This window comes from Coregonus clupeaformis, chromosome 20, assembly GCF_020615455.1.
Source record: "Coregonus clupeaformis isolate EN_2021a chromosome 20, ASM2061545v1, whole genome shotgun sequence".
Lineage (NCBI taxonomy): Eukaryota > Metazoa > Chordata > Actinopteri > Salmoniformes > Salmonidae > Coregonus > Coregonus clupeaformis.
Window position 1 is genome coordinate 41,237,322 of NC_059211.1, and position 15,494 is coordinate 41,252,815.

The window sequence follows — 15,494 nt, forward strand, 5'->3', positions numbered from 1 at the left end:
TATCACTTGTGAATGATGCCCAGCGTGTGCAGTCTAAAGGCAACAAACAGCGCATGCATTTGTTTTGCTACTTTTTCAGATCATACTCGCATGCATCATGTAGCCTAGCCCATAGAAATACAGTGCCTTCAGAAAGTATTCATACCCCTTTACCTTTTCCACATTTTGTTGTGTTACAGACTGAATTTTTAAATGGATTTAATAGAGATTTTTTTGTAACACAAAAATGGAATTATGTTTTTAGAAATGTTTACAAATTAAGAAATGAAAAGCTGAAATGTCATGAGTTAATAAGTATTCAACCCTTTTGTTATGGCAAGCCTAAATAAGTTCAGGAGTAAACATTTGCTTAACAAGTCACATAATAAGTTGTGAAATAATAGTGTTTAACAGGATTTTTGAATGACTACCTCATCTATGTACCCCACACATACAATTATCTGTAAGGTCCCTCAGTCTAGCAGTGAATTTCAAACATATATTCAACCACAAAGACCAGGGAGGTTTTCTAATGCCTCGCAAAAAAGGGCACCTATTGGTAGATCGGAAAACATTTTAAAAGCAGACATTGAATATCCCTTTGAGCATGGTGAAGTTATAAATAACACTTTGGATGGTGTATCAATACACCCAGTCACTACAAAGATACAGGTGTCCTTCCTAACTCAGTTTCCGGAGAGGAAGGACACCACTCAGGGATTTCACCATGAGGCCAATGGTGACTTTAAAACAGTTGCAGAGTTTAACAGCTGTGATAGGATAAAACTGTTGATGGATCATCAACATTGTAGTTACTTCACAATACTAACCTAATTGACAGAGTGAAAAGAAGGAAGCCTGTACAGAATAAAACATATTCCAAAACATTCATCCTGTTTGCAACAAGGCACATGTGAACCTTCGTCATTATGGGGTATTGTGTGTAGATTGAAGAGGAAAACATTTAATTTAATCCATTTTAGAATAAGGCTGTAACGTAACAAAATGTGGAAAAAGTCAAGGGGTCTGAATATTTTCCAAATGCACTGTACATTACATCTGGATAGATAGTACTTAATCATTATATATCGTGTTTTCAGTCATAACTATTTTAGAACATGAGCTTTTAAATCCACCCCTCAGCTACTCTCAGTCCATCCCACCTATGTTCGTAAACTGCCCTCTTATGGTTTCCATGTGCCATATATTTTTTAACTGTGCTGTGATGTTTCACATAAATTCTTAACCTGTCTAATCGCATACTATAGTCTCTACAGATTGAGTTAAAGATCAATAGTTTTACTAAAAGTATTATTATATTGTTGATTGATTGACTATGGCTTTTCAAATCTCCCAACAGTGCTATTTGTAGGGTTAATTTTAGATAAATGTTGTGATCTTTCAGCCATTTGTGACCAGAAACAAGCTACATAGGGCCAATACAAAAATAAATGATCTAGTGATTCTGTCTCTTCGTAGCAAAATCTGCAGAGCTGAGATGGTTGTATGACCCATATACATAACATTCTGTTTGTTGCAAGAATTTTTGTATAATAATTTTAATTGGAAAAACCTTTACGTTTCGAGTCAAGCGTTGTTTTGCGTATCAATTCATAAACCATGTGCCACGGAATCGGCACATCAAAAATCTCTTCCCAACTATTTTGCAACCTGTATGGCGCCGCGATCAATATTTTGGTCCTCAAGTAAAACTGATATAATTATTTATTTATGACAATTGTTTTTAGCCAAATTTGGTCTTTAATAAAGGGCAGACAAACAAGTTCCCTACCTTCTCCCCCTTCCACTTGCCTCCTGCATTTTTGCGGTAATGGTTGGGTAGGTTACTTTACAGTTACTAGTTACCTGTCCAAAATTGTAATCAGTAAAATAACTTTTGTATTACCCAAACTCAGTAACGTAATCATATTACTTTCAGTTACTTTTGGATTACTTTCCCCTTAAGAGGCATTAGAAGAAGACTAAAAGGATCCGTCAAACGCATTTGGTTTATCATCATATGTCAATGCCATTGTGAAAACAGAAAGGTGTCATAATGTATTTTTATATAAAAATACAAAAAACTCTATCCCAGGGTTTAGAAGACTGAGGCAGGTTTTCCATTTTTATTTTAACCTGGGCTTTCCTCCTTTCATATTTGTTTTGATTCTGACGAACTCCCCAGTCCCTGCCGGTGACAGGCATACCCATAACATGATGATGCCACCACATTACATGAGAATATAGACATTCGCTAGGCTCTGTAGCTAGCTGATGATTATGAAGTAAAAATGTATCTTGTTTTGTCTATATTGGTCAAAGGTAATGCAGTAGCACAGAGTGCGGATGCTTCTCATATGTAAAATGTTATGCATTCCCCACACTCTCGCCCTCACAAGAACATACTCAAGAGAACGTCCTTGGAGAACGAACTCGGAGCATGAGAGTGTGGAGCACCGTAGTATGCATATTGAGAAACACCCACAGTCTATGGTGAGATCTCGCATTTTGCAACACAAGTTTTGAAAAAGCACGTGATCAAACAAAGCATCTGATGTTGTGGTAATTGAAATGTAATACAAGCTTCTGTACCTTTGTACCAGATCAAACTGCTTTGAAAATTTGACACAAGCACATTTATTGGGTATAAAATGAACTAGCAAATGTTCATGTGCACTTTAAGCATTGCACTCAGAGGAGAGGAAATGGAAAATGAAATGCAACATACTGTGTACCAAAATGAAACAGAAATATCGACAATGTTGCAATAAACGGTAAGGGAATGAGATTGTGTAACGCTAGCTAGTAATTACTGTAAGATTATATGGAATATAAATGTAACATAAATTGATTTAAATTTTGGGAAACATGAACAAACATTTATAATGGGGGAACAAAGTACTCGATAATCGCGGGAGTTTGGACAGCACGCAGGAGTAGTGGAGAGACGCATGGTGTGTCTTTGGTTCACCATTTCCCCCAATCTTTTAATTAAGAAAATAAAGATATAGAGACTAGAAAGCGAGAGAGATAGCGAGGGGGTTTCGTACAAACTACAGAGGGTCCTTATGGAGAACTTGTCATGTTTCAACTGATTGTCCAAGAACAGCAAAGTCTTTAGTAGGTCTACTCAGCCCACTGGGTGGGTTCTTACAGATAGGCCATTTGTTGAAACCCAATTTATTAAATCGTAAGTGCTGCATAAGTTTCTCCCAATGGTTGATGATTGACATGGAACATAACTTATGAAGACTCCACTAAGGACGAATGTAGACACACAAGCCTTAAGAGGAATTATGCAGTAGTAACTCTTATTAGATAACTGATGTTTTTCTCTGTTGTTTGCTCCCTCCCTCTTTCTCTTTCTCTTTCCTCTAGTGTAGCCTACACTAATGACACTATAGTTTGACTGCATCTTTGTGCAAATTAGTAAAACAACTTTAGATAAGTCATTCTCACTGTTCCAAGTAGTGCAAAGGCTACCAATATGAATGTATTTTTATGCTTTAGGATTTTAGAGAGGTCTGTTTGCCATTTTATGTTTGTTAAATACAGAATGATATGGAATTGATTAGTACTGCAGCGTTGGAATCTGGAGTTAGCCACCATAAAATTACAATTAAAATCAATACCGTGTCATATCCCTGCTTCACAAGCTGAACATGTAATTCTAACCTTGAGGCCTGTGCTATCCCTCACGTCAGGTCTTGAAGCATCAAGCTCAATAACCTAGCAGTGCATGGCTGCTGTGCTTTGAAGTAGAGATAGCGTTTACTATCTCCCTGCGACAACATCCGCAGTTTGTTTTAAAAGTTGGTTCATCATCTTTGTATTTGTCTGTTACTTTTCTGATTTGTAACTTCTACCTCACCAGTTTGTGGTATGGTAAATGCGCTTTTGGTTTGACTCTTTAATTTAATTAAAAAATATATATATATATCTATGAAGAGGAGATAAGTGGCATGCAATGCAATGAAGACCTTCAGTGTTGTCGTTGAAATAGTTGTAGAAGTGCCTGAGAAAGTCCTTAGCTACTGTATATGCTAATCCGCTGTCCATGGTCCTGAAATGCCAAACGAGTGGAGAGGACTCTGGCTGCAGTCTGAGTGAAAGAGGCAAAGAGTTAGTGAGATTTTGATTGCTCTTTATGGTGCTGCATTAGTGTACACAAGGTTCCGGTTTAGTTGCAGCCTTGTGCTATTTGGAGCCATATGACAGATTCAATGGACTTAGTCGTTATTTAATGTATTGTACTTTTAGAAAGTGGTATTGCATGCAATATATTTGGCAGTTCAGAAATCATATGCCGTTAAAAAGCTTCAGAATCTCTTGACATTTATTTTTTAACAGACTTATGTTTAATCCATGTTTACATGTCTGTAGTTTACAAACCTGTAGATACATCCTTCATTTGTATTCATTTGAATATTGAAAGTAGCCTAATATATCAGTCAACAAAAACAGTAGCTGTGATATCCATACATCCATATGAAACAACCTTTAGAGGCTATTATCCGCGTCCTCTAATAGCTAATATTTGGTAGCTTAAGCCAGATAAATCGCTAAAACATTGGTATTAGAGATGATAGATTATACAGCACATCTGGTTGGAACAGGTGCAGTTCTCATATCCCCATCATGCTATCTGCCAGCGCCTGCCACTTCTCAGTCGGTTTGTACAGTAGGTGGTTTTAAATAAGTTATTTCAAGTAAGGATTGTAAAACAGATGCGTCTTTGGTTTGTGGTACAGTATGTTTCACTTATCTTCTCCCAACTGCCACCAAGTGTAGGTAATGCAGTAGCATATGTTGCGCTATGGGGTGGGCTAGGTTATGCGTCATTAAATGAAATAGCTCTGATGATACGTTATGCCCTTTTTAAACTACACACGCAGGCAAGCACACAATGTTCGTTCATGTAATGGGCACGGTAAAGGTCAGTTATCAACCTTTGCCACAGGTGTCTGATAAGTTGTAAACAGCTCTCACTATGTTGACCCTATTTGTATTCTTACAGCTCTACCATTGTTCACAAGAGCTACAGTCACACTCTAATCAGTCAGAGTGCCAATATTCATTTTTGCAGAGAGCATTTCCATTTTGCAACCAGTGTTGGAATGAAACGCCAGTAGCCATTAGTGCAACAGGAAAGCTGTTAGAGAATGGCAGACATGTAAATACAGCATCATGTGTTACAAAATAAACATACAATTTGTAAGACACTTCCAAAATGATTTCCAGATCATATTCTGTAGGGGTTCTGTTGTCCGTAATCCATATTGCATTTCCCAGTGGGGTCTTTGATGTATTTGTATAAAAAATAATATGCATATATTTTAGAGCTCATACAGGAGCAACATGCAGTGTCCTGTGAGAGTTGGTAGATTATGGTATTTCTGTGGACAGCGTGACGAGTGAAGGGATTTTCAGGAAGCGGGTGGATTAGCCCTCTCAGATGGCAGAAGGAGAGCGATCTGCTCTGACAGTGTGGTGGTTACCCCATCTGTCGATAATTAGCTCTGTGCTACCTGGCACCAGGTGGTCGGTCGCTTCCACACTCCATCCACACCATATAGACAGGCTGAGGGACGCGGAGCAGAGCAAAGCAGGTTGTCCTCTTGCCTGTGGAGTTAACTGTCTGCGAGCCAGTAGGCTAAACCGGGCCTCTGGTCTAGGCTTATTTGACATTGTATAAATCACACAGCAGTGGATGGATCCATGCTGTGAATCTAGATGTATAGCCCTGCAAGTAAAAGCAAGATGAACATCTTTGACCGCTTGTTATTTTGAAGATACCACCATCCAAAGCTTTCCCATTTGTCACGCGAACAGTAGCTAAATTCCATTCTCTTCATCCCACCCATTGTCACTGTTGCTGTGCCTGCAGGGAGAAGCTATGGTGAGGGATGGACAGGGTTAGTCCTCCCATCCATGTCTGATACATTATATACACATCTAATGGATAACAAGTTGATCACTTGAATTTTAATGAATCCAATGGGAAATATATCCCAAGGTTCTAGCTACATGAGCGTTCTAGGAGATGCCTGCAAAATAAATGCATCAATAAAAACCTTTCTAAATATAACATTTTCAGATTTATGTCAGTAAGCAGCATATGTAGTATGTAAAAATCTATTATTCTTGGGGAGGGGGGTTATGCATCACTTTTTCAAAAGCATTTAGTGTAGGCATAACTGGAAACTAGACTACTTGCCAAGAGGTGACATGATTCCTGAATGTGATCTTTATTTTCTCAGGTAACCTTGGACGTGTTGATTACATCAGTGAATTTGAGTTTGACCTTTTCATCAGACCTGACACCTGTAACCCTCGCTTCAGAGTTTGGTTCAACTTCACAGTGGAGAACGTGCGGGAGACACAGGTAGGTGGTGGATTTCCCTGAAATTGTATTAATACTGTATACTGCATTCCAAGTATACACAAAAATATTATTCTAGTATTTTCTATATTGACTGTTACTATTAAGTTACTATTAACCTGTCTGTCTTCATTCAAATGTCTATGCACACTTTTATGGGTATTTACATTTGTCAGTAGCTCACAATTCAAAAGAGTTTCAAGTTTTGTTGTTTCATAGACCTTCAGAAGAGTTGTTTGTTTCATACCTGATTCCTTGTCACAGCACTGAGAAGCGCTAGCCACTTGCATGCGTTGAGCTCTCGGATTGGCTGAGAGCAGTGGTCACATGCCACAGAGATACAGTGTGAGGGAACAGAGCGCGTGTTTCATGTCTGCTGGCCACTCAGGCTGCTGCCGAGGGCATTTGTTTAATTTTATCAACTCTGATTGGAGCTTAATCAGTTCTGTCATTTCGATGTAATTCAAAGAGAGAAAACAAGATACTAAAAAGGAGACAACCGGCAGCGGAATTCTATTCCTGCTATCTAATGTGTAGGTATACAAGCCTGGGTAGCTCTATGTTGAAAAGAGAGAGCCTGGGCTAAGAGAGAGAGGGAGCGAGAGAGCGTGGATGAAAAAATGGAATGCTGCTGCTGTCTTCTGCAGCCCTGCCCTATCGGCCCCATCTCCCTGCAGTGCTGTAGTCAGCGCTAATCAAATTTTATGGCCAAGAGATGAATGGGAGCCCTTCGCCAGGAGCCTTATCGATTTTAGGGCCAGATACAGCCCGGCATCCTGCGCCAACAGGATATTTGCTGTTGTGGCAAAAAAAAGAGGAGAGCGAAAGGGTAGTGAGAAGCTCACACAAACATACACTCAATGACTCTTGCATACACACATACAGTGCCTTGCAAAATTATTATTATTATTATTTTTTTTTTTACCTTTATTTAACTAGGCAAGTCAGTTAAGAACAAATTCTTATTTACAATGACGGCCAAACCCGGACGACGCTGGGCCAATTGTGCGCCGCCCTATGGGACTCCCAATCACGGCCGGTTGTGATACAGCCTGGAATGGAACCAGGGGGTCTGTAGAGACGCCTCAAGCACTGAGATGCAGTGCCTTAGACCACTGCGCCACTTCATTCCCCCTTGGCCTTTTTCCTATTTTATTGCATTACAATCTGTAATTTAAATGGATTTTTATTTGGATTTCATGTAATGGACATACACAAAATAGTCCAAATTGGTGAAGTTAAATAAAATAAAAAACTTGTTTAAAAGAATTCTAATAAATAAATAAATAATGGAAAAGTGGTGCGTGCATATGTATTCACCCCCTTTGCTATGAAGCCCCTAAATAATTATTATAAGATCTGGTGCAGTCAATTACCTTCAGAAGTCACATAATTAGTTAAATAAAGTCCACCTGTGTGCAATCTAAGTGTCACATGATCTCAGTATATATACACCTGTCCTGAAAGTCCCCAGAGTCTGCAACACCACTAAACAAGGGGCACCACCAAGCAAGCGGCACCATGAAGACCAAGGAGCTCTCCAAACAGGTCAGGGACAAAGTTGTGGAGAAGTACAGATCAGGGTTGGGTTATAAAAAACTTTGAACATCCCACGGAGCACCATTAAATCCATTATTAAAAAATGGAAAGAATATGGCACCACAACAAACCTGCCAAGAGAGGGCCGCCCACCAAAACTCATGGACCAGGCAAGGAGGGCATTAATAAGAGAGGCAACAAAGAGACCAAAGATAACCCTGAAGGAGCTGCAAAGCTCCACAGCAGAGATTGGAGTATCTGTCCATAGGACCACTTTAAGCCGTACACTCCACAGAGCTGGGCTTTACGGAAGAGTGGCCAGAAAAAAGCCATTGCTTAAAGAAAAAAATAAGCAAACACGTTTGGTGTTCGCCAAAAGGCATGTGGGAGACTCCTCAAACATATGGAAGAAGGTACTCTGGTCAGATGAAACTAAAATTGAGCTTTTTGGCCATCAAGGAAAACGCTATGTCTGGCGCAAACCCAACACCTCTCATCACTCCGAGAACACCATCCCCACAGTGAAGCATGGTGGTGGCATCATCATGCTGTGGGGATGTTTTTCATCGGCAGGGACTGGGAAACTGGTCAGAATTGAAGGAATGATGGATGCCGCTAAATACAGGGAAATTCTTGAAGGAAACCTGTTTCAATTTTCCAGAGATTTGAGACTGGGACGGAGGTTCACCTTCCAGCAGGACAATGACCCTAAGCATACTGCTAAAGCAACACTCGAGTGCTTTAAGGGGAAACATTTAAATGTCTTGGAATGGCCTAGTCAAAGCCCAGACCTCAATCCAATTGAGAATCTGTGGTATGACTTAAAGATTGCTGTACACCAGCGGAACCCATCCAACTTGAAGGAGCTGGAGCAGTTTTGCCTTGAAGAATGGGCAAAAATCCCAGTGGCTAGATGTGTCGAGCTTATAGAGACATACCCCAAGAGACTTGCAGCTGTAATTGCTGCAAAATGTGGATCTACAAAGTATTGACTTTGGGGGGATGAATAGTAATGCACGCTCAAGTTTTCAAGTTTTTCGTCTTATTTCTTGTTTAGTTCACAGTAAAAAATATTTTGCATCTTCAAAGTGGTAGGCATGTTGTGTAAATCAATTGATACAAACCCCCCCAAAATCCATTTTAATTCCAGGTTGTAAGGCAACAAAATAGGAAAAATGCCAAGGGGGGTGAATACTTTCGCAAGCCACTGTACACAGACAATTACAGGTGGCAAAAAGCAGTTGGATAAACGTTTTCACAATTAGCTTTTGAGCACTTTGTTGATGCCACACAGTTCTTTCTTTTATTTGTATTTTTTTTATGTCTCTCCAATTTCCTTTTAGAATGAGGGCCTGTGGGAATTTAATCAACTTCAGTAGGAGGTTGTTAGGGTATCTGGTGCTTGTGTGTTTTGGTACGGTGTCGTGTGTGTTATATGTATGTGCACTGTTTCTCTGTGTGTGTGTGTGTGTGTGTAGGGGGGGGGGATGAGAGAGTAATGTAATGTTTGATGTAATTGTTATTTGGCGGTTTACAAAAAAAATGTATACAAATAAAAATAATAATAGCATGAGTAAATAGATACATAGAGCTATCTGGAAGCTGTGCTATAGAGATATCAGTACATTCACAAGGAACTGGGCTAGAGTGTTTTATCCAACTAAGCCTACCGACTCTCAGTCGAGAACAGTGAAATTGGAAACAGTAAAAGCCCGTGATATTGGAACTGAGATGACCATTTTGAAGGAATGTAAGCTGGTGAAAAAGATTTGGTCGGCCTCAATCAGCTTAGCAGCTTTGTGGAAATTGGCTGCACCGTAGCACGGTTATGATGGATGGATGTCTTTTTTATTTGATTCTCTACAAAACCTTCACCTCAAACTCCATCTTACTTTTGGTATGGTGAGACTGATGCTGGTTAATTATGTTGCAACGACTGGGCAAAGCGGCACTCTAAACTGGAGTTATCGTTCAAGTCATTTTGACTGTTGATACAGTTATTAAATCCTAGCCCTTCATGTTAGTCCAATGTCACCTAACCATAAACGACAGTCTACATATTGATGGACACTGATAGTGTGTCAGTGATGAATTGGTGTTAGACTGCCTCTGCTTGTGATATCATGTTTTTATATTTTTTTTATACTAATGTAGCAATTTTAGGCAATAAGCCAGCCATGTTGCTGCATTTATCTGTGTAGTACAAATACATCTCTTTCATACAGTATTTTGAATTGAGGGAGCATGGAAACTATTCCAGATTCTTCCCCATATTTTTCTCACCTCTGAAAAATATATCTTGAGCTTTTTAACTAGTGGAAACAGTGACGTGCTGTGCTTAAAATATTTAATCGATGCTGTGGACGGCGGCTGTTTGACATCAAACTGCGTTAAGGGCATGGCTGTGAGGTATTCTCATAGAAATCTTTGGGGAGCAATACTATATATAATACATTAAAACGACTGCCTTCAGCTACTGAAATTCATGTGTGATTTACAAGCTTCAAGTATCCAGGAAAAGCTCAGCAGAGGCAGTTATTCTCCATAATTAATCAAAAAAGAGAAAGAATTTAGTTAGAATGTGAGGTGTCTTGAATTCCTAAAGGACAATAATTTATCCTGAACATACTTTTTATATTGACATTTATTGATGATGATATTATGTAATCTAACATGAGATATATGGCACATACAGTGTAACAATAAGGGACATTTAATCTCCGGTGACTGACTCATTTTGGGCAGTGTCATGCTGATAGGAACTATTAGATCACTCAGTCGTAACCGACTGAGTGTCAAAGGGCATAATATAGATTGCTCAGATTTATGAATATTTCTAATTGGGCTTAAAATGTATTCAAATTGCACTTTGCTATATTCTGAATAACAGTTTAAGAGATGTGAATGTTTGGACATCTTTTGCAGTGTATTTAGGAGAAGAAAGAAAGGCGGAGTCCCTTTCTTCTCCATGAGCACGATAATGGATGTAATGCACATTGATTTGTTTTCGCAGAGGAGGGAGGGAGGGGAATGTAGTTACGAGAATTGGCCTGTTTTTATGTACAGTGAGGTCCGAAATTATTGACACTCTTGATAAAGATGAGCAAAAATGACTGTGTAAATAATTCAAATATTGAGCTATATTGTATGCAAAAACAAAATACTAATATAATTGGTCAGAGTAAGAGATTTTGTTTAGCAAGTAATACTTTCTTTCTCAAAAAGGTAGGGGTCAATATTGTTTTCAATACATCATCATGCGAGGATAACGGCATTGAGACGTTTTATGAGTTGGAGAACACATTGGGAGGGATCTTAGACCATTACTTCATACAGAATCCTTCCAGATCCTTCATATCCTTTGTCTGCGCTTATGGACTGCCCTCTTCAATTCAAACCACAGGTTTTCAGTGGGTTTCAAGTTCAGAGACAGAGATGGCCATTGCAAAATGTTGATTTTGTAGCCAATAAACAATTTATTTGTGGATTTTGATGTGTGCTTGGAGTTATTGTCTTGCTGGAAGATCCACTTGCAGCCAAGTGTCAGCCTCCTGCAGAGGCAACCAGGTTTTTGGCTAAAATGTCCTGGTAGTGGGTAAAGTTCATGATGCCGTTGACCTTAACAAGGGCCCCAGGGCCAGTGGAAGCAAAATAGCCCCATAACATCAAAGTTCCACCACCATATTTTACAGTAGGTGTGGGGTTATTTTCTGCTCATGCATTCTCATTTAGACGCCAAACCCACCATTGGTGTGCGTGACCAAAGAGCTCTATTTTCAGGTAATCTGACCAAAGCACCGGTTCCAGTCCAAGTGCCAATGCCGTTTAGCAAACTCCAGATGTTTGCATTTGTTGGATGACATGAAAAATGCTTCCAGAGCCGGCTTCTAGCACCTCTTGAATGCTGCATAATGTTTTTTTTAGATCTGTGATGGCAGGTTTGACCTGACAACCAGTGGAAGGAAGCCTTGGTCCATGTCTGGACGTGGCTGTTTAACCCCTCCTTTCCTCTGTTGCCTGATGTCCTTCACTGCTGATGGGGACAGCCGGGTCCCCCGTGACTGCCGGCAGATGAGTGTAATCATGGCCGGCGTGCCGTGGTGTGGCAGCGCGGTGTGGGGGCCTGCCTGCGGGAGGGCTTACGGTGCTGAGCTCCTGGATTAGAGGCTGCACAAGCAGTTTATCAGGTCTCTCCACACTGGCTCCCCCACTCTGCAACAGGTCTCGTCCTCTGTTTACTCTGCAATGCTAAAAAGACTGCACAGGCAGAGTCCCTGTTTTTTATCCTTTACCTTTTCCCTTTTTCCTTTGCTTTGCGAGTAGGATAGCCATTTATATTTCCTATGCCTCTGCACTGCTGCTGTGGGGAATGCTTTCAAGGTTTCTCGCCCAGTCACTATAGAAGAGGAATGGGCTTTTGTGGTTTATTCTAAGGGATTATTCAACAAAGTGGGATTTGGGAACAAATAGGCTTATATCAGATATAACGTTTTGGATTGTAGGTTTAAACCGTGGTAAGAACATAGTAAGAGAAAATTGTGATTTTGAAAGACATAGGCCTACAAGTCATTAAACAGTGCACTCAGAGAATTATGATGATATCAAGTAACCTTCCTCTCCAAGGGGAACTAATGGATTTTATTCTTTGTCAAGACCGATAGTCTTCAGATTTTGCATAATGACATAGACAAAAGGATATGAGGGCACACATTGGATTTTCTAATTATAGCAAAATAAGTTTCCATGGGTTATCTTCTGATGCGATACTCCTTATAAAAATGTATTGCTTTATTTGTAGCTTTTTTCATTTAAAGCCTCCTAGTAAAATACATTCTGATATGAGTTTTGAAACAGAGCAGACACCAAGTAGACTAAAGCCAACTTAGCAGTAGGCCTACTTCTGTTTCTATGCAGTGTTTGAAATATGATCACTATAACAGAATTGATCTCAGTATTCACAGTATTAGTATGGATTGTTATTTAACAGATAAACAATCTTGTTTTTTGATTTGACAGTAAGAACCCCATCACTGTGTCCTGTGTTCATCAGGACTGTATCTGCATCTGTGCGCCATATGGATACCAACAGAGTGACAATGTGTGAATCACTGGCAAATCCAGTCACAGACTCTAGTCCTCGTCCCAAATCATGAAAGAGGAAGATTACATCTGTATAGCACTGCTACTACAAATATCAGACAGACACAGGAGGCCAATTTATATACATTAAAATATATTTATTTTCAACTTTTGATGTCTCCGCCTTTTGATACTTGCTGCTATGGGTGGTGGGGGTGCCTGGGAGGCCTTTTGAGGTCCTAAAAGGCTGAAATTGGCTGAGCAGCACTGCTGAGCCCAGCATGTGAGGCGGCAGAGAGGAGATGAGCAGAGCCGTTGTAAGGGAAGCACTGGGGCCATGTGGAGCGCTGTGCATCTGCATGAAATTATCAATGCAGAGTCAGGACATGGATCATCCTTTACACAGCGTAATGAATACAGATTGCGTACCGGATAGAGATGCTCTGCAATCTGCTGCGCCACAAATGAAACCACGGCTGTTCTAATCAAATAGTATTTTCATGCCAGCGCAGCCTTAAGTTGGACTAAATTCAATTCCAGATTCGGGGTTATAAATGTTGTAATTAGGCTATTGTTTAAAAAGGGGGCCTGGTGTTGGCTCCCTCACAGTGTGTGAACATTCCCCGTTCTGTTGTTGTAACCCGTTGGTGTCCAGATTATGAGAGGACTGAGTCCAATCACAGCACCACAGGGTTTAACGCCAGCATTCAGACGCAGACACGTTCATTATGCCAACTAGTGGCCTGGGAGCACACATTTTTCCCTGTTTATTAAACAGCAAGGAGCTACTAAGCAGCACTGTGGTGCTGCTTTGATGCTGCTTTTGTTTCTATTTATGTGATTAATTCAATCAGCAAACGTCCTCCTTCTCACTGCACTGTTTGTTCATCGTAGCTAATTATTTCATAAATTGTTCTCATGATGTTATATCTGTGTTTATATCCAATGGGGGGCATGGTGATGGTTATGCTTTAGCATTGTGGAGTTAGGCTGCACGTTTGTTGTTGACTGCCTGGGGATTTTGGTAATGAGCTAGAGATGCTTAGGTAAAGTGTTTCAATTGTTCATATGCTTACCCTTCACTTTGGAGTTGGTATAACATGGAAGATCTAGGCCTTCAGTGCATTATAAAATCAACACACAGATTCCTCATAGCTGACTATCAAGCAGTAAGTGCTACACTCAGAATCATCACTCTGTAGGAGTGTAGACCGAAGCCTTGACTAGGCCTCATATGGAACAGCTGATTAAATCTCCATGTTGTTGGTCTAATTATCACTCATGTAACCAAATCAACCGTAAGACTAAATGAGCAGTTTGACGGGAAAAAAACAACCCTTCTGTAAGATAATAGAGGGACCACCCAGGATAAACGAATTTCACAACAGTGAGATGCCCCTAATGTACTGTATTTGTTTGAAAAACCAGGCAGGTTTGTCTTGTTTTGAAACATGCAAGTCCTCAGCCCACATTTGCATTTTCATTCTATTCAGTGGCTTTCACTTACAGTTGAAGTCGGAAGTTTACATACACTTAGGTTGGAGTCATTAAAGCTCATTTTTCAACCACCCCACAAATGTCTTGTTAACAAACTATAGTTTTGGCAAGTCGGTTAGGACATCTACTTTGTGCATGACACAAGTAATTTTTCCAACAAGTGTTTACAGACAGATTATTTCACTTATAATTCACTGTATCACAATTCCAGTGGGTCAGAGGTTTACATACACTAAGTTGACTGTGCCTTTAAACAGCATGGAAAATTCCAGAAAATTATGCCATGGCTTTAGAAGCTTCTGATAGGATAATTGACATCATTTGAGTCAATTAGAGGTGTACCTGTGGATTTATTTCAAGTCCTACCTTCAAACTCAGTGCCTCTTTGCTTGACATTATGGGAAAATCAAAAGAAATCAGCCCCCCAAAATTTTTGGACCTCCACAAGTCTGGTTCATCCTTGGGAGCAATTTCCAAACGCATGAAGGTACCACGTTCATCTGTAAAAACAATAGTACGCAAATATAAACACCATGGGACCACGCAGCCATCATACCGCTCAGGAAGGAGACGCATTCTGTCTCCTAGTGATGAACATACTTTGGTGCGAAAAGTGCAAATCAATCCCAGAACAACAGCAAAGGACCTTGTGAAGATGCTGGAGGAAGCCGGTACAAAGTATCCACAACTTATTGTGGGAAGCTTGTGGAAGGCTACCCGAAACGTTTTACCCAAGTTAAACAATTTAAAGGCACTGCTACCAAATACTAATTGAGTGTTTGTAAACTTCTGACCCACTGGGAATGTGATGAAAGAAGTAAAAGCTGAAATAAATAATTCTCTCTACTATTATTCTGACATTTCACATTCTTAAAATAAAGTGGTGATCCCAACTGACCTAAGACAGGGAATTTTTACTCTGATTAAATGTCAGGAATTGTGAAAAACTGAGTTTAAATGTATTTGGCTAAGGTGTATGTAAACTTCTGACTTCAATTGTATTACTGAAATTTTGTTT

At 39.9% G+C, this 15,494-nt stretch overlaps 1 protein-coding gene across 3 annotated transcripts in view; it reads left to right on the plus strand.

Annotated features, from left to right (window-relative positions):
• Positions 1-15,494, plus strand: part of agbl4 (AGBL carboxypeptidase 4) — a 369,255-nt gene that overhangs the window by 21,494 nt on the left and 332,267 nt on the right. For all 3 annotated transcript variants that reach the window (XM_041839343.2, XM_041839344.2, XM_041839345.2), the window contains exon 3: positions 6,240-6,364. In XM_041839343.2, coding sequence (XP_041695277.2) covers positions 6,240-6,364 — 125 coding nt within the window. The remainder of the gene's footprint in view (positions 1-6,239; positions 6,365-15,494) is intronic.